General features: G+C 43.7%; 1 protein-coding gene across 4 annotated transcripts; it reads left to right on the top strand.

Annotated features, from left to right (window-relative positions):
* The first annotated feature begins 1303 nt into the window (after positions 1–1303).
* On the top strand, positions 1304–18428 carry LOC131593016 (PR domain zinc finger protein 4-like). Of its 4 annotated transcripts, none has more exons than XM_058865157.1 (11): positions 1304–1482; positions 3356–3489; positions 4117–4302; positions 6608–7402; positions 10573–10722; positions 11909–12048; positions 12783–12868; positions 14696–14823; positions 15369–15683; positions 16823–16991; positions 18028–18428. In XM_058865157.1, exons 2-11 carry the CDS (start codon positions 3357–3359, stop codon positions 18335–18337), a joined length of 2412 nt encoding a protein of 803 aa, XP_058721140.1. In that variant the 5' UTR covers positions 1304–1482; position 3356; the 3' UTR covers positions 18338–18428. The 4 variants fall into 4 exon arrangements, with proteins under 4 accessions (XP_058721140.1, XP_058721141.1, XP_058721139.1 ...); XM_058865158.1 differs by lacking the exon at positions 1304–1482 and adding an exon at positions 1760–1832 and having other exon boundaries at positions 11930–12048; XM_058865156.1 differs by lacking the exon at positions 1304–1482 and adding an exon at positions 1760–1832.
* Positions 18429–19219: the final 791 nt, after the last annotated feature.

Genomic DNA, 19219 nt, shown 5'->3' with positions numbered 1-19219 from the left:
GGAGTAAAGTGACTACAAAAAAAGCTGGAATCTCAGAGGACTCATGCTTGACAGTAAGAAAAAATACTCTTATCTATGTATGACTACATCCAATCTGGCTCATAGGCTTGAAGTATTACTTTCAGCTCAGATAGTTGAAACAGCACAAAGATTTCAGTGCCACGGCACTTCTACTGTAGAATTGCAGTATCATAATTGGAATTAAGACAAACTGAGGGCTTGGGATAACCTAGCATTTCAGGACACAACTGAGATGTACTGACGGTGAAGTTTTAAGGATAAGAACTGAAAATGGAAGGTCTCCTGTCATCTCCTATTAGGAAATGTTAAGTGACATGAGAGATTTTTGGGCTTGTAGCCATTCACTGTAGGTTCTAAGAAAGATGTGAAGTATTATCACCAACATGTGAATATGGGGGACTACACACACAAAAATGAAGCAGACTTAAAGCCCCCATCACAGGATTAGCAGTCCATAAAAACCTGAGGATTTTGTGAGCTCTTTTTTGACTTGCTGAAATAATGTTTGTGGGCCAATTTGGATAGTCAATCAGTCAGTCATGGTTAGGCTAAGGATTATTTGGCTTGGTGGAGGAGAGGTTGTGTGATATGTGGTAAACTAACTAGAGTCATTCTTTTGGTCATGAATGACAGAGACCTGGACTTACTTTGCCTAAATGTACTCCCTTAGATGTTAGATATTTATACGAAACCCACTGTGCAGGTCCCGGTTTCAGGCCATAGACACAGAAAGGCAGCTGCAAAGGGAATTTTTCTCACACATCTCGGACACCTGCTTCAGGATGGGATGAAGCACTGTAGCAAACCATTTCTCTCCTTCAGCTACAGAGAGCTTGAAAAACAAGTGTATACAAGGTGTTTAACTTTCTGACAGAGCCAAAGGAGGAAAGTATGTTTCCACCAGCAGAAGAATCGATAGGTTTGTACTGAACTAAAACGACCTCTACATTTAGGCTCTTTAGATCATGGAATGATCCTCACATATCCTACATTTAGGTTCTTTAGATCAAAAGAGAACAGACAGAAAAATACTTTGAGTTTCCTCCTGCGCAGACATCCTATCGAGGGACGACTCATTTAATGAGGCATCACTTAAGAGTCAGGCACAAGCAAATTACCAAAGCCCATTGCAGTGTTCCAGAAAACAGCTGCTCGCCCTGAAGGAACGCGGCGACTGATTCGAGCAGCGTATACGATGACTATCCACGTGTCGCAGGCGAACTACAGAGCTGCTGGCACACATCAAGACATTCCTTTGCAATGTCACCTTAGCCAGAACTGCACATACGATCAACCATAACTGAACGACGATGTCCAGAAGGCAGCTGGGCACGTACGGGCTGACGGTACCGGAGGACACACAACGCAACCCTCAAAGACAGCAGATACGAGGGATGAAAAAACAAGAAAGCAGTGAGATATCTGGGAATCTTGTGCGGGAATCCTGTGCGGAAAACCGGAGTAAGCATCGCACCCTTGTGGAAGAGGCGGCACGGGAAGGCTCGGGCAGGGTTTCGGGGCGGGCGGGGAGCGGCCCAGCCCCGGGGCGGTGGCGCCGCTTCCTGGCTCCGGCACTTGGCGGCGGAAGCGGCCCCGGCCCCCTCCCTCCGCCATCCCCGCCTCCCTCCGCCTCCCTCCGCCCGCGCCGGGCCCGCGCCGCCCGGGTCCCGCCCATGAGGCGGTGGCGGCGCTGGGGGTTGCGGCCGGGCCGTGGCTGGAGCCGGAGCCGGAGCCGGGGGCGGGCTGCGGGCCGGGGCGCAGGGCCCTGATGCGGCTGCGGGCGCTCTGCCGGCGGGCCCCATGCACCCCAGGTGAGCGCCCTGGGGCACCGGGCCAGGCGGGCGGGACCGCGGGGGGCACCCGGCCGAGGGGACGAGCAGGGGAGGGGGTCCCTCAAGCGTTCGGCGCTTTCCGCAGGCCCCGAGGCTCGGCCCCGGGGCGAGGGTGGTGGTTCCCCGCTCCGGGCATCGCCATCCTCGGCAGCCGCCTGGAAATGCCCTGCCCCGCCGGGCAGCCGGAGCCCTCGGCCCCGTCCCTGCGGAGCCGTTCCTGGTGGCAGGCGGGGCGGCAGGCGGTCGTGCGAGGGTGCCGGAGGTGGGCAGAGCCGAGGTGGAAGTGGCGACTCCGTTTGGGCTCAGCCCTCGGGGTGGCAGGTGGTCTGCGAGGAGCTGCGACTCGAGGGGACTCGATGTTCCTTACGGGCCCCTTCCAGGCTGAGATCTTGTGCTGTTAACTTGCGTGAGTTTGGTGGATTCTGCCGTTTTTCCTGGACGAGTGGTACCTTTCCTTACCGGGGTGGCAGCCCAAGCTCCAGCTCTCCATCAGCACTGCAGCGCTTGGGCCTGCTGCTGGCAAAGGCCATGTGCGAGGCCTGGGTCAGCCTGGGGGATGTTGCGTGTGTGGCTGCAGTGGGGACAGCTGGTTTGGCTGGCCCTAGGAGCTGCTGGTTAGACCTGGTGTGTGGGTGGCAGGGCTGGGGTGGGCACAGCCTAGGTCAGGCACGCCTTGCAAAGTCGTGACAAGTGTGAGTAGACCGTGTCTCCATGGTGTCCTCATCCCTGCGGACTGGTTCGGGCTGCATGTGCAGCTTGAGACCCCAAAGGATACATGTGCTCCAAGTTGACATGGTTTCTACCAAGGCTGAGGGTTTGGGGTGTTGTGTGGTTCCTGTAGCTACTCATGGTGTGTGCCCACTTGAGCAGTGAGGTTGATCAGTGAAATAACGTGGCATCCGTGGTGCCAGTTTTAATGTGTCAGGAACATGTGGAACCAGACAGAGGCAGTCTGTTAAAACTGCGTTGTGGCTGTTTTGCAGTGGTAACTCTTGTCACTATTGGCCTGATTTGAACTGATGGGGAATTAGAGGTTGTGTGTCTGTTACCGGTTTGAAGTGATCTTTCCCCCAGAGTTTGGATTTTGAATGTGGATGTGGTGTCCAGAAGTCATGAAATATAAATCAGGTGCTGTCATCTGAGTGTTTCTGACATTCCACTTGTAAATGGATCTGTGTTCACAATAGTTTAATCACAATGGCTTTTACTACTAGGAGCAAGACTTTGTTTTCTGGATGGCAAGGAGGAAGCGGTGGTCTGATTTGTCTTTCTGAACTGTTTTTTAATCCTGATTATTGCTATCTAATATGGTCAATATGTGTTGACCATGATGTGATGACCATGTGAGTGGATGATGTGTTTTATGTGTAGCTTTTTTATATGCCAATATCAGATTTTGAGTTTGTTTGCTCAACCTTTCCTTACCACAGTACAGTCAGTAATCAGGAATGCTTTTGCATCTGTTTCTTTTTCCTGCTCCCCTCTCTGTTCCTTGTCTCCAGAATGAATGAAATGAACTTGAGTCCTGTAGGGATGGACCAGCTGACCTCCTCCTCTGTGAGCAATGCCCTGCCAGTCTCAGGAAGTCACTTGGGCTTGGCAGCATCACCCACTCACAACGCCATACCAGCACCAGGTAATGGGGAGGGTCCCACATGGGGTATTACAGCTCCTGCTCTGTGTTATAACTGGGCAGCAGTGCCTGCTCTGATAGAATGTCATACTGTAGGTAGTGAAATGATGAAGAGTGGGGGAAGGGGAAACCATAAATTGTTGCTTTTGTGGGCAAAGCAAAAGGCACAAGTGCTTGTCAGGCTTACGGTTTAGTGGGAGACTCGTTTAGTTTTAATGGGGTGATTCGCACTGCAGGTGAGTAGTATCAGAATCCTTTGAAATTAGAGCTGTAGCTGAAAATCTTTCTTCATCTATGTCTAATTTCTCTCCAGTGAAAAATCACTTGTAAAGCAAAATTGTTTTCATAGCACTTCTTTCCAGGGGGCTGCACAGACAGAAGTCCATTACAATTGTCAAATAGAAGCAAGCCCTACAAAACGTATCAAAAGAGATCTAGCCATATGCAGGCATGCCTTTCAGTGCTCTGATAACTGATCTTTTCTTTGATGCCTGGCACCTTACTTGGACAGTGCCATGCTGTATTTCCTTAGGGTTAGAGCTCCTGGAGAATTAGTAATCTCTTTGTTAGCTCATGTGTTCATAAACTCAGGGAGTTCTTTTGAATTTAAATGGGAATTTTCTCTTGCAGGCTTGCCTGTTGCAATTCCAAACCTGGGCCCCTCCTTGAGCTCCTTGCCCTCTGCTCTGTCTCTGATGCTCCCAATGGGTATTGGGGATCGAGGAGTGATGTGTGGTATACCAGAGAGAAACTACACCCTACCTCCACCACCATACCCTCACCTGGAGAGCAGCTATTTCAGACACATTCTACCTGGTAAGTGCTCTGGTGCTGATGGATGGGAACAGAAAGAGAAACTGTTTTAAGAGCCATCTGTTTCTGTCCTGAAGCAGGCATAACTGACAGTTTGACAGAGCTGTTGTTTCCCTGAGTTTGTCTGGAGACTGTTGTGTCATTTACACACCTTTATTTTCAGGTATCTGTTTCTATATTTGTGTATGAAAAGAATTGCAGGGCATTTTCTGTTTAAACCTAACCTTTGATTGCTCCTCCTGCTTTGATTTTAGGATTAACAGAAAACAAAGCATGCCTGGTTTCTGTCTCCAGTGGCTTCTGGCTTGTAGCTTGAAGTTGCTTCTATTGCTTCTATTTTTCTTCTCCTGTAGTCTGAAGCAGTATTTAATATGTGCATAATGGGTGGTCAGTAGTTCAAAGCTCAAAGAGGGCAAGACATCAGCTGTGGCGTTTGGTACTTTCCCACCTGTTGCTGCTGAAGATGAATAGATCACACGGACACAGGTCGAGGTGTGGTGAAAGAAAGAGAGCTTTTATTTTTCCTCCCAGGATTTATAGGCTTCTGACCACGGCCAGGGATTGGGTGGTCAGGATAACACTTTCTCACTGCACTGGCCATGAGAGATGCCTATCACAGGACGTATAACAGAAAGAATGTACACATATCTATGTTTACAGTTACTGTCCTGGGAAAGTCCTTAGAAAACCATGTCAACAAGCTTAGAAGCTGAGTTTTCAGGGCGACACCCACCCATTTAATCCATGGCACGTTTTTTCCTCATTTTTCTTCAAGGTGATTTCCAAAGGTGTAACACACTGACTCTATCTTGATTTCTTTCTCACACATACTTTGGAGTATAAATGTAGAATTTTACATGTTAATGTATGAAAACACAGAAATTGGAACTTTAAATGCAGTCCTGGTTTTGTTAGGTAGCTAAGATTGACAGGGTGCAAAACTGTCTTCACGGTGACTCACTGAGTGTTGTTGGTTCAGCCTGGGCTGGGAATAAACTGTAACAGCCCAGATCTCTAGCAGCTGCCTGTTGACTGATGGCTGAACTTTCCAGCTGCTTAGGACTAACCTTTCCTACTGCACTGCATGCCTGCCTGTTTAGTAGCCAAAGAATAGACAAGGAGATTGTTCACTAGGACCAAAGGTATTTGCCATTCTTCTGAGCTGGGATAATCTTCCTGTGGTGTTTTATAGGGTTCTTCTGTCAGTCATCTTGCTGCCATCAAGGATCCTCTGTGTTCAAGCCACAAGGCAGCATTGCATGCAGAAATATTTGATGCAGCTGATTAAATTAAACTGTTCATTTCTTGGCTTATTGTGCTGCAGGAAGATTTTTTTTGTGCTTGCATCCTTGTAATAACAAATATATTTGAATGGAAAACCCCTACTGAACAAGTGGCTCATAGGGTTGAGGGCTAAGAAGAAACATGCTGAATCAGATCTTGCAGAATCTGCAAAATCTGCCTCTGCTGGAAATAATGTTTACTTGAATGTGCTGTTGTATTTCTTCCAAAGATTTTTTTTGTTTTTGTTTTTAGTATGTAAACACAGTTTAGTGTTTCTTCGTATCTTAAGTTTCAAGGTTGTTTGATGTTGAGAAGCTTCCCAGAACTACCAGAAAAGATGGTAGGGTTTCTGATTTAAATTCAACCAAGCTATTGTTCTAGGAGAAACAACATGCTTTCATGTAAGGAAAGAGAGCAGATGACTCATGAAATCTGTGAGAGAACTTGTCTTTGCCCTTCAGAATTACAATTGATGACCTCTGAGATGAGATGGACAGTTATACCACCAAGTCTTAGAGGAAGGAAGGAGTCATTGTTAAAACTTGAATACCTAATGAAAAATTATGTGTCCTGCAGAATTGTTTCTGTTTCTAGCACAGATGAACCAGGAATTATCAAATTATAGATTCCATAGCAGTCCTTTATCCTTTGTGGGCTATTTCTTGGGAATGAAAAATTAAGCCTAAAATGTGAAGAACCTCTTTCTTTTTCGACCTTTGTACTGAGCAGCCTAGGTGGAATCCTGCCATTAACTTGGCTGTTCAGAGTTTGAGAAATAGCTGAAGACTTGCTCTGTTGGATGGAAACTCAGAATTAGTTGTCAAGTGATACTTTGACAAGAGCATTAGGCTGGCATATGTTTGTGAGCCATGTTTTAGAATTAGTGGATTTTAATTGGAAGTAATGTAGAGAACATGTCTTCAGGGATCTGGGTCTCAGTGTACTATGCTTTGACCGATTTTTATTCAAGATTGAAAACTGTTGTAATCTCACTCCCTTCTTTTTCTCCCTCTCTTCCTATCAGGTATCTTATCTTACTTGGCTGACAGACCACCACCTCAGTACATCCATCCCAACACTATAAATGTTGACAGCAATCCAGCATTGTCGGTCTCCAACAATCCCTCAGCCCTGGATCCCTACCAGCCCAGTGGGACCGTGGGGCTGGAGCCAGGGATTGTCTCCATGGACTCCCGCACAGTGAACACACACGGTCCTCAAAATCTGCATGCTAGTGACAGCCACGAGGTAGCGCTGGATACTACAATCACCATGGAGAGCGTTTCGAGGGTAACCAGCCCCATCTCTACAGATGGGATGACAGAGGAGCTTACAATGGATGATGTAGGCGGGGATCACACGCAGATCCCGAACGGCTCCCGGAGCCACGAACCTTTAGCCGTAGACACAGTGGGGAGTAACTTGACATCAGACGCTGTGGGACACGGCGGTGTCATTCCCATTCACGGTAGCACTTTGGAACTCCCTGTTGTCATGGAGCCCGACCACATTGCCGGGCGGGTGACAGGGATATCGGACAGCACACTAAATGACCCCATTCATACTGTGGCCATGAGCACCAACTCTGTGAGTGTGGCGCTCCCTACCTCACACAACCTCGCTTCCCTGGACTCAGTAGCCTTGCATGAAGTGGGCCTCAGCCTGGAACCCGTGGCAGTGTCTTCCATAAGTCAGGAAGTACCCATGGGGCCAAGCCATGTGGATGTGTCTGCAGACAATCTTGCCTTTGTACCATCGTCTCTGCAAATGGAAGACTCCAATTCCAACAAGGAGAACATGGCAACCTTGTTTACCATATGTGAGTGGACATTTCCTGCTTTTTTGGGGTAGGGTTTGTCATGTAGCTATTGTCTGGTGTGGCAGGACTCTGGTTACTAGCCTTAAAGATTTATGGTGAAAAAACCAGTTATTTAACAAGTCCAGGATTTGAAACATCTGCAGTGCCAGATTAACCGTTGTGAAACAACAGTAGTTGGAAGTAGTAGAAGACATAGTAAGATGTTGTAGCATAATTCTCTTTGTATCCCTTTCCCATGTTGCCATGAGGTTGGAAGCTGAATCTTGATGAAGCTCTTGATTTGGTGGATATGCTTGATATCCTTTCCAGTGAGACTTCTGTTTTTATAAAGTTACATCACAAGTGACTCTTCTTGCCCCATTAAAAATACACAACAAACACCGCCACAAGCCATACTTGTCATCAAATGGTTGTAATTGTTGAGTATGACATTACGTGATTTTTCAAAATTTATATTAAACCATGAACAGTCATCATGAAGATTTTGTTCTAAAGAGGAAAAAAAAGAACAGAGGGAAGGAACTTTAAAATATTTCTAATTATTCTCATCAAAGGACTTTAGTCCAGAGGTTAGTGGATCTCTAGGAAGAGAAGAGCACTGGGTATTGTGTTGCCAGTCCTGTTATCATTCAAGGAGTGGTGTTTGAGAACTGAGAAGCTCTCATTTGCTGGGAGAAAGAATTGAACTTTCACCTGCAGGATGTCTGGCTTCCTGCCACTGAAACATAAGGCCAGCTTTTATATTCATTTTTATTATATGTGGTAGCATTGCTGCGTGCTGCTCTCCATCCAGTCTGGCCCTACAACTGCCAGAACTTAATGGCTTGTTTTGCCTGCAGAACATAAATTTTAAGACATTGAAAGATACAGTGCCTTGATTAGCGAGGGGAGAGGTGCAGTTTAGTGTAAAGTGTCTAGTCAGTCAGACATTTGGATTAATTTATTAAGATTTCATTCTGTGGGATAAAATACAACTTCAAATCAGATGGGCATGATGAATTTGCAATTCCCTGAGGAAGAGTTTTACAGTTGATGCACTCAGAGTTTCCTACAAGCATCTGTTGCATGTAGAACAAATAATGATCCAAATACTGTGATATCCAACATGCTTAAGGTGAAATCACTTCTCTTACTCTATTAAAGGGAGATTTGATGTGCCAGCTTTTTGGTTGTTATACTGAACATAGTCCTAAGTTGTTTTCCAGATGATGCTCCCCTCTGGAAGGACATTTAAATGGCTGCTGTATGCCTTGTGCTTGCATGTGATTTGCAAAACAGATTCTTGGCTTGGGGAGGTTTAAATTTTAACTTTTTGTTTATGTTTTTAAACTTCACCTGAATAACCAGGAATTTGTGTCCAGACAGGTGACAGCAAGGACAAGGAGTTGTTTTAGAGCCCATTAGTAGTGGTTTTTCCTCCCTGAGGTAGCTGGAGTCGTGGCCTTTTTCAGAAAACGTTTTACTGTTCCTACTGTTTCCTAAGCAGGAAATAAAAAGTGTGCCTTCACTACACTCCTGAATGTTTGCAAAACTTTTAAGTGCTTTTTTTTTTGTCATATTTGTTGACAGTTGTGGGTATCCAAATCAGAGAAGTAATCGGTGATTTTCTTATTTTAATGGTTTGGCAAGGACTGTAATGGGAAGTATATTTCACTTTCTGCAGAATGTGAGATTTTTGTTTTTCAACGTCTTAAAAATGTATGAATGATTGAATTTCTTCAAGTGGAAATGTCCCATGCCTAGAACTTCTCTGCCTCTGCCTCTTCTTGGAGCTGGTCTGCAGACCCATAGTGGGTATGTGCCAGGCAATGCTTAAAGGCAGCTATTCCACACAGTGATTCTCGTTACTCAGGTCTGGCTGTTGTTGCTTTACTCCTACATGTCACCTGTGCACATGAAGTAATGCTTACATAGGCTCTACCTAATAATTTTTGGAGTACTTTCCTATCAGTTAATGTGTAGTTGCTCAAACTGTAGTTTATATGAGGTCAAATTCTGGTACCATGGTATATCAAGGAAGTATCTGGAAAATATCTTTAAGCATATAAGGATGGAGCTGCTTGTCAGGCCTGCTGAAGGCTACTTCTAAATGCTACTTCTGTGATAAGTCTATTATACTGGGGCTGGATCATCAAGAGGTCTTGTGGGGATCCTGATTAATTACCTGAATACCTTTCTTCTTCAGAAGGATAATTATTTATCAAGAGAGTGGTTGCTGAGTGATTTATCAGGTGTTGGTTGCTCCATCTGCAGAGAATTAAAATGACATCATTTTTCTAGATGAAATTGTAATGCTTTAGAGAGCATTTTATGGTGTACTTTCCCTCAGATTTATTAGACTGAAGACTTTCACTGGTTTATTTTGTAACAGTATTTCTGCTGAATGCCAGATTGGGAAAGTGATGCTGCTGATTCTTCTGGGGCTTTTGTTTTTGTTGTATTCAGTGGCATACTCATATGCATGAGTTTATTGCAGTGAGACCTTCAAAAGCAGCAGTGAGGTCAGGTTTTTGCTGCTGTGATTTACACATGGTCTGAATTTAAATGGAGGTAAGGGGATTTGTGGTTCATGTTCAAAAAATTTTAAAAAGACAGCCTTATTGGTCTATTTACATGGATATCCTTGAGGGTCTACATGCAAGAAGTGTTTCTGGTTTATTCCAAAAATGTAACCAGTTAGAAGGTGTTTGGTTTTGTTTGTCTTAGATTTTTCTGCCAGTAGAGTTCATTTTACTTGTGTTCAGAGTGAAATTGGCTCTTCCATCACCAGCATTACCACCAGCACTGGAGACGCTATCATCCATTTTGCAGTAGCTTTGATGAAGAGTGGGCTCTCTCCCATTGCTAGATTCCCCTGTAGGGATAGTCTGGAGTCTAGGTCATCAATTTACCATCAGGAAGGTAGGTGGAGATCCTCATATTTGATCTGAATTGGATAGAAACTGACATGTATGTTAGATATATATATATATAATGTAACTGACAGTGTCCACTGGACTGTAACAACATGGTCCATATTCTTCTGAGTAAAAGCTGGTAAGTGGACAGGTTGAACGTGGTAGAAGCAGCCTTTGGCAGGAGCTGAGCCAAAGCACGTTGGTAGGGAGCTGACTGCACTGTAGGAGCTGTTGTATGTTTTTCATGCCTGCTGTCCCCTCCTGTCTCTGCAGGGTGCACGCTGTGTGACAAGGCGTATCCGTCAGACTGCCCAGACCACGGGCCCGTCACCTTTGTCCCCGACAGCCCAATCGAGAGCCGAGCCAGGCTGTCCCTCCCGAAGCAGCTGCTCCTCCGGCAGTCTATCATGGGAGCTGAAGCGGGTAAGGATCACATTACTGTGCACTTCCCTGCAGCACTTTAAAATACATTCACTGCCTGAAATCCAAAACCGTAGGGAGATTAATGTGGGAAAGGAACACCGCAAGAGAGAGATGCTTCCCTTTTCTGTAATCACCCTGACTTGCGTTATCCAAGTGCTCCTTTTGGTCTGGTTACTGCTTAGGCTTCAGCTATACCATAGGGCTGCTGCCACAGTGTGGCACTTCTTCAGGTCAAGCAAGGTATGGTGTTTATTTTTATCATGCTAAACGGCCCAGGCACAGCTTTGATAAGAAAACAGTGCAGCACTGCAGTGTGGGGGAAGATGACAATTAGAAGTAATAGAGGAGAATTCTGTCTGCTTGTTCATCAGCTTGGTTTGCTGCCTTCTGGGTGCTCTTATTGGAGTATTGATCACAAGTGCCTCTGTTTTTTTCCCCCCCTTAATTTACATTTGGCATGTAGACTGTGACCTTGTCACTGGATGTGGACCTTGTTACTATATTTCACGTCACTGTCACCTGGAAATCGAAGAGTACAGTGCAGTACCCTAAGGATCTGAAGGCTAGAGAAGAATGTGATTATTGGCTTGCTTAGTGATGCTTCTTGCTGAGAGTAGATGACATCTGTTCTTTTCAAGCTGCACTAGTTTCCAGTTTATTCCTAAGAGCTATTCAGTGTATTCATGTAGACCTATATATATATATATATATATTAATGTTTAATAATAAATAATATACATGCAGGAATCCCTCTGCCCATGACAGAAATACAGCTGCCTCTGGGGAGAAATGCAGAAGCTGCTTAACAATGCCCAGCAACAATTCTGGAAATTCCTGGGGATTAGGTAGGCAAAATGTAGTTACTGAAACTAGTATTTTCTGCTTCTGCAGAAAGTGCCATGAGAACTTTAATTGGCACAAGTGGCTAGGGTATTAGTTTTATAGCTTACTGAAAAAGTAAATTACTTGCTTTTGACCAAATAAATATTTGTAATGACACCAAAGCGGCTCCCATTAGTGTCATGTGGTGGTGGTGGTTCTTGTCTCTGCCATAGGTGTGCTTCACATGTGAAGTAGAAGCTTTGATGATCTTATGCATAGATATTACCTCTATTACCTATTATTTCATAAGCCTCCCACTTCTTTATTATGCATGATTAGTTGTTTAAATGATTTATTTCTTCAGATTTTGGTCTTGTAATGATAGGTGTGTGGACACGAGAAACCATTCCTGTGAGGACTTGTTTCGGACCTTTGATCGGGCAGCAGAGCCACTCCCTGGAGGTGGCCGACTGGACAGACAAAGCAGCCAGTCACATCTGGAAGGTCAGTGCTGTTACAGCTCACAGAGCCTGCCAGCATGCCTTTATCTGGTGAAAGCTACCACGTGACAGCAACTTTAACATTATCATCCTTGCCAAAAGTCAGAAGTAATGCAGTTTAACTGTTTTATTCTTAGTATCATCACAGCAGAGCTGTGTACCTTGCAGCTGGTAGTCAGTCCTGAAGTACAAAAACTTTCTTTAATGCTTTCTCTTTTAAAGGGCTGTGTGGTTTCAGTATATGTGTGGATTTGCAGCAGAGATTGTATATGAATTACTAGGCAGCAGTTGTTTGTTTGTTTTGTATCTCTGTTCAGAAGTTCCCCCAGGTGATAAATGATTTGTTTTAGGAAAGCAAATTTAAAGCTTTCTTTTCCCCATCATTTCGTTTTCAGAAAGTAAATCTGACTTATATAAATAAAACATGTACTGTTTGCCCAGATTTTGTTATTCACAAGATTTGGTTTGTAAGAAAAGCAGCCAAATGCATTTCTGCTGGGAAGTAAAGGTGAGAAAGATGCTGATAAACAGGTTTTCTGGCCTCCTGAGTAGCAGAGGTCAAGGTGCCTGTGTGAAGAGGAAGGTAAGGAATGAAAACAGGGCTGTGGTGTTGGCAGTTGCAGTGGAGACTTCCTGGCTTGTTCTAGGTAAACACATCCTCTCTTAACGGAAGAGGTTGACTTTCACTGCATTTATTGCTGTATTTTGTCCTAAAGTTGCATTTGTTTTTCCTGGTAGATCTATCACAATGGTGTCCTGGAGTTCTGCATCATCACAACTGATGAAAATGAATGTAACTGGATGATGTTTGTACGCAAAGCCAGGTGAGAGCCACCTGTACTGTGCTAAGTAGCTTTGAGCCTGAGCTGCAGGTTCATAGGAAGCTGTACTGGAGAATGAAGGTTGACCTTCATTCAATTGAAATTGACCTTGATTGTCCTTTTGATTTTAATACTTTATTAACAAAGTGTCCCTGGGTTCTTTTGGCTAAGTTCCAAGCCCCTAGAGCTTGTGACACCTGTCCTTTTCAGTCTTTTTGGTGTCCCTGATAAAAACTATCCAGGCTGGCCTAAGTATTGCTCCATCCGTGGTCCACTGAGAAGACTGAACCTTTCTTATTTCTCTGTGATACAAAGTAGGTTTCTCCTGAAGTTCATTTCATCACTCTGATATGCTGGAGTCAAGAAGCATAATACTTAATCTCCCACTGCAGTGGGGCAGAGCTTCTGCCGGTTTCACATACTGGGAACAAACATATGCCAGATACTGCCTTGAAAGATGAATGACCACATCTTGGAAAGGGTCCTCATGAGGACTTTTTAAAGATAATTTTGCTTTAAAACATTACTGTTATTTCTTCTGTCATGCATTCTCTATCTCTTAAGGGACATATCTATGTAAATGAATCTATGTATATGAAGAATCTATGTGTATGAAAAATACATAGATTTTGGTAGTTTCTTAGGAGATCATAAACTCACTTCTCTCAGCCCACTCAAATGTCTATTAATAATATTCTCAGAAGTGGTGTGAGAAATGCATCATTTGGTGGAGGAGATTGGCTCTCAAGGTCTAGTTTTTCTTTCCTTTTTTAAAGAAGGACAGAAGTGACATGAAAGTTTTTATTATATGCTGACAAGTGCTGAGGTTCTTACTACCCTTTTATAGGAATCTTTCCTTTTCTCCTTTTCCTTTCTGTACTATTTCAAATTTTTCTCTTCTTTTCCATTTCTATTTTCTTCTCTTTTCTTCTTTTCCTCTTCCTTTTCCTTTACATTTTCTTCTTTTTCCTATTCAATTTTTCTTTTTTTTTCTATTTTAATTTCTTTCCTTTTTCCCTTTCCTTTTTTGTCTTCTATTTTTCTTTGATATTCTTTTCTTTTTTTTATTTTCCTATTCTGCTCTTATTGTGTTCCACATTTCCTATTATATTTTTCCTTTTTTTTCTATTTTTCTATTATTTTTTGTCATTCCTCTTCTCCTCTTCTTTCATTTTTTAATTTTTCTTTTCTATTTTATCTTTTATTTTCTTTTCCTTCTCCTTTTTCCTTTCCCTTTCCTTTCCTAATTTTTTTCTTTCCTTTTCCTTTTCTTTTTTCTTTTTTCTTTTTTTCTTCTTTTTTCTTCTTTTTTCTTCTTTCTTCCTTTTTCTTCCTTTTTCTTCCTTTTTCTTCCTTTTTCTTCCTTTTTCTTCTTTTCTTCTTTTCTTTCTACTTTTCTTTTCTTTCTACTTTTCTTCTCTTTTCTTTCCTTTTTTCATTTTCCTTTCCCTTTTCTTTTTCTCTTCTATTTTTCTCTTCTATTTTTCTCTTCTATTTTTCTCTTCTATTTTTCTCTTCTATTATTTTCTACATTTTCTCTATTTTTCTTTTCCTTTTCTCTTTCCTTTTGTATTTTTCTTTATTTTCTGCTTTTCTTTCATTATTTAAATTATTCTGTTCTGTACTGTTCTACGTTTTCTATTTTTCCCTTTTCCATTTCCCTTTCTTTTTTTTAATGTTTTTCTGTTTTAGTATTTTTACTTCTTTTTTATTTCCTTTTCTTTTTTCTTGTTTATTTTTCATTTTTTCTTTTCTCTTTTCTCTCTCCCTCTCCATCTCCTCTCCTCTCCTCTCCTCTCATTTTATTCCTGACTGTTGTTATTTCTGTAGGAACCGGGAAGAGCAGAACCTGGTCGCTTATCCTCATGATGGAAAAATTTACTTTTGCACCTCTCGGGACATCCCCCCTGAACACGAGCTTCTGTTCTATTACAGCCGGGACTATGCACGACAGCTTGGTGAGTAAGAGCTCTTTTGTGCTGGCTTTGCAGGGAGTTTTACCCAGCTTGAATTTCCTTTCAGTGCCATCTCTGAGCTCTGTGACTTGGGAATGCATTATGTTCCTTCTCAGTTCTCATTGGTGCGTGTCATCGTTTTCTTTTACATTACATGACTGCAGAGTACCATCACTTAAAAGAAACATTTCCCTACTTAATTCCACTGATCAGGAGTAAAAGATCACAGTTTTGAAAAAAAAATCATTTTACTTCTGTTCATCCTGGGCTAAGGGAGTTTTGGAGCTGAGCATGTTCCTATCCTCCCCCAGCTTGGACTGTGATAATTTAGATATGGTGGAGCTGTGCTCAAAACTGTTCCACAGTTTGGCCCCTCAAAACATTTCAAATAACCTATCTGAAACAGCTGGAAAGCAACACCACAGCTGAAGAGAACAAAGGTGAAAATCTCTGCAGCTGGTTTTGCTACCACAGACTAAATGTTAACTTGTTCAAGCTCTGTTAGGCCTTACTGTGCCTCATTACAAGAGATGCTTTTGTGCCCAAAGGTGTCCCTGAGCATCCAGACGTGCACATCTGCCACTGCGGGAAGGAATGCGCTTCCTACGCCGACTTCAAGGCCCATTTGAGCAGCCATATTCACAACCACCTCCCCAGTCAGGGGCACAGCAGCAATCACGGGCCAGGCCACGGCAAGGAAAGGAAATGGAAGTGCTCCATGTGCCCCCAGGCTTTCATCTCCCCTTCCAAGCTGCACGTGCACTTCATGGGGCACATGGGCATGAAGCCGCACAAGTGCGATTTCTGTAGCAAAGCTTTCAGCGATCCAAGCAACTTACGGACACACCTCAAGATCCACACAGGTGAGGGCTGAGGCCTTTATACAGGTGCCTGTGCGAGGAGAGAGGGTAAAGGTCAAGTTCCAGGCCAGCAGGAGACAGTGTGGGTATTTTTGCCTCTTATTTTCAGTATTCCTGATTGGGAAACCACAAAGTTCAAATTACAAAGCTGGAAAAGGAATAAAACTGGGAGTTCAGTGATCTCAAGTCAACCATAGGAAGCTGTGGGTGCAGTAGTCAGGAGTTTTAATGGACTGATCAAGTACTAATGTGGTATACACAATCACAGGATAGTCAGTGGGGTGGGATTCAAGTGGTACTCAAACTTAGTCTGAACTCAGTAGCATGCTGGGGTTTTGAACTATTTCTGACAAAGAATAACAGAAGTACTGATAAGCCTAAAAATGGGATAAAAGAGAAGTTATCAAAGGGCCAGTGAGGTTTGTACCTGTGTGTTTGTTAGATAAGAGAACTTGTTTTTGCAGACAAAGGCAATGCAGTGCATCAGATGTGGTTGAGCTCCAGTAAGGCATCAGATAAAATCCCTGTGGGAAATCAGTGAGGATAGGGATGTACTAATAGACTGTAACCAGATGGTTACCATGGTTACTGTTACAAAGGAAGCTACCATTGTTTTTACTGAAGAATTCATCTTGGCTAAGACTAGTCTTTTTAAGTGTTTGCCTGGATCTCTTGGTGGAAAAATGTACAGAACTGCTGGGGGTGTTTTGATGTCCAGAACCAGGAGACACAGTTGGTGTGGACAAGAAACACAAACGTGAAAGGTTGGCTGACCATGAGCACTGGAGAAACAACAAGCAGCAGTGCTCAGAAGGAGGAAGTGCAGAAAGGTGCATCACACTAGGGCATCAGTGGTTTGAAACAGTATCATGATACTGTTTTTTTTGCTTGAGGGCATAGAGCACAGGATGAAAAGCTTTGGGAATGATGAAGTCAGCTGCCTGTTTTTTTTTGCATAGCTAAATATAGATAGAACTAAGTAGGCCTTTAAGCTGAGTCTGAAGGAACTGCAGGAGAAAACAAGTCCTGTTCACAAAGACTCTGCCTTTCTTTGTGGTGAAATTAATTTTTCAGCTCGTTTGCTTACTGCATTTCTTGGGACACTGAGTGCCAATCTGTTGGGTGTCCCTGTGTACTCCTAGGTCAGAAGAATTACCGCTGCACCCTCTGTGACAAATCCTTCACGCAGAAGGCTCACCTGGAGTCGCACATGGTCATCCACACGGGGGAGAAGAACCTCAAGTGTGATTACTGTGAGAAGCTCTTCATGCGGAGGCAGGACCTCAAGCAGCATGTCCTCACTCACACACAGTAAGTGACCTCACAGGAGCTGTTGGACTGGCCAGTGCAAGAAATTATGAACAGCCCAGCTTGCAAATAGTTTGGCATAAGGAGCATAGTTGGGTTCAGCCTCTGAAATGACAGAGAAGTCACTTGAGACAAAGTCCCTGTTTTACTGGCTGCAGTTATGGAGCTCTAGTGTTTGCAGTACTTCAGTGAGACAGTAAATTCCAAGTGTGCTCTTTGTGAAATGGCAGTCCAGAGTGCTCATCATTTTTAAGAGAAAGTGGGTTGTTTCATTTACTTTTCATTTTTTGCTGAGAACTGTTTCCACATCCCAACGTGACCACAAAGGACAAACTTCTCAGTGCTACTGTCACTGAGTACCTTGTAAGTGAACTCTGCCTGTTTGCTGTAGGGGTGTGGTGCAGCCATTCCCGGCCCTTTCCTCCCCAGAGGTCTCACTCAAGTGCTTGTTCTCCTGCTCCTCCTGTAGGCAGTCCTACCCACAGCCCTCTGCCAGGCCAGGTCTTCTGCTCTGAGAATCTCTCCATCCAGTACTTTTCCTCCCAGTCCAAAGTCCTCCTTAAAAGCCGCTTGCCCAAAGCTAGTCCCTTTGCTTATTTCATTTTCAGCATCTGGTTTTTGTACTCACTTGGAATCCATTGCTGCTTCTGTTATGCTGCCTCGGAGCCAGTGTAGTGCAGCCAGCATGAGTGAGAGAGAGGCAGACAGAAACACAGACTCGCTTTGCTGCTTATTCCTACAGCCTGAGCCAGGAGCACTACTTCTGGGAGGTATTTTGCAGTGTCATTACAGAATTTGTTGCAGTCTGGGAAATTCCTCTGCTTAGCATTTACAGACTGAGGGTTGTTAACATGCAGCAGCCTTGTTTCCTTACCTGTTCTTCCCTGCCTCCTCCCCACCCCCCATTCTGCAGGGTGGGAAGGAAATTGACCTTTTCATCAAGGGCAGTATCTGTCCTTGCTAGAACATGGACCTTAATCAGCACTTTAATATCAGCTGCCTTGTGACAGGAGCAAACTCACTTTTTTGTGTCTTGCAGAGAACGGCAGATCAAGTGCCCCAAGTGTGACAAACTGTTCCTGAGGACAAATCACCTGAAGAAGCATCTCAATTCACATGAAGGAAAGAGGGACTATGTCTGCGAAAAATGCTCCAAAGCTTATCTGACCAAATACCACCTCACTCGACACTTAAAAATATGTAAAGGCCCCACATCCAGTCTGTCAGCCCCAGAGGAGGAAGAGGAGGAGGATTCAGAGGAGGAATTAATAGACTCCATGAGGACTGAAGACTGTAGGATTAACAACGGAGTCTATTCAACAGGTGATGTGCTCTCTGGACACAAATGAAGAAGAGAGGGAAACTTTCTTGGATATTAGGGAAGGAAAAAAAAAACCCTCTTCCTTCTTTCCTCAGTCACCAGTGTATGTCAGGTGAGGAGTTCTCCTTCTGTTTTTGTCTCCACACTACCACCACTTATTATAATCTGTAGCCAGAACACTGAACAAGACTGGATCGTGCACGTACAAGTGAGGAGTTGCTAAGAAGGAAATGTGAGGCAAGATTTCTGTCACACACGCTGTGCATACTTCTCCAAATCACTCAGATGAATCCATCCAGTGCCGGGACATGTGACACGCCTCGCACAGCCCTTTGAGCAGAGAGCCACGAACCAGAAATGTAGCTGAGGGATTGCAGTGACCTGTAAGCCAGTTGTCCTTAACTGCCCAAGCTGTGACATGAAGACAAACAAGGAAAAAAATGGTGGTGGCCATTGATGTATTTTAAAACTTTTTAACTGAAGGATGTGGTTTGGCACAAAGCAAAGACTTCTTAATGCTCAGGTTTCCTTCTTAAAGCAAAACTTTTCGGTTTAAAAAATAAATAAATAAAAAAGGCCAGTGAAATCAGCACTTGCATACAAAGTAATTACCCCACTACAGAAAATGAAACATTGGTATTTGGAGAACAGTTATCTCCCTCTTCTCCCTCACAGTTCACAGCCCATGGAAGCAGGTGAAGAGATAAAGACTGCATGGACTCAGTAAGGAAGGGGCTTACAGATGATCAGGCAGTGTTTACAGTATATGTTACTCCTTGTGCTGTAAACCTTTTACCACCTAGAATGATGGGAGGGTTTGCTGCTAATATTATTTATGGAATGAAGATTATTACATTTGGTTGTTTTCTTTTGAAATTATTAAAAATGTGGCTCTTCTCTAATGTTCTCT

This window comes from Poecile atricapillus, chromosome Z (genome assembly GCF_030490865.1).
Source record: "Poecile atricapillus isolate bPoeAtr1 chromosome Z, bPoeAtr1.hap1, whole genome shotgun sequence".
NCBI lineage: Eukaryota > Metazoa > Chordata > Aves > Passeriformes > Paridae > Poecile > Poecile atricapillus.
This window is presented reverse-complemented; position numbering and strand designations above follow the sequence as displayed.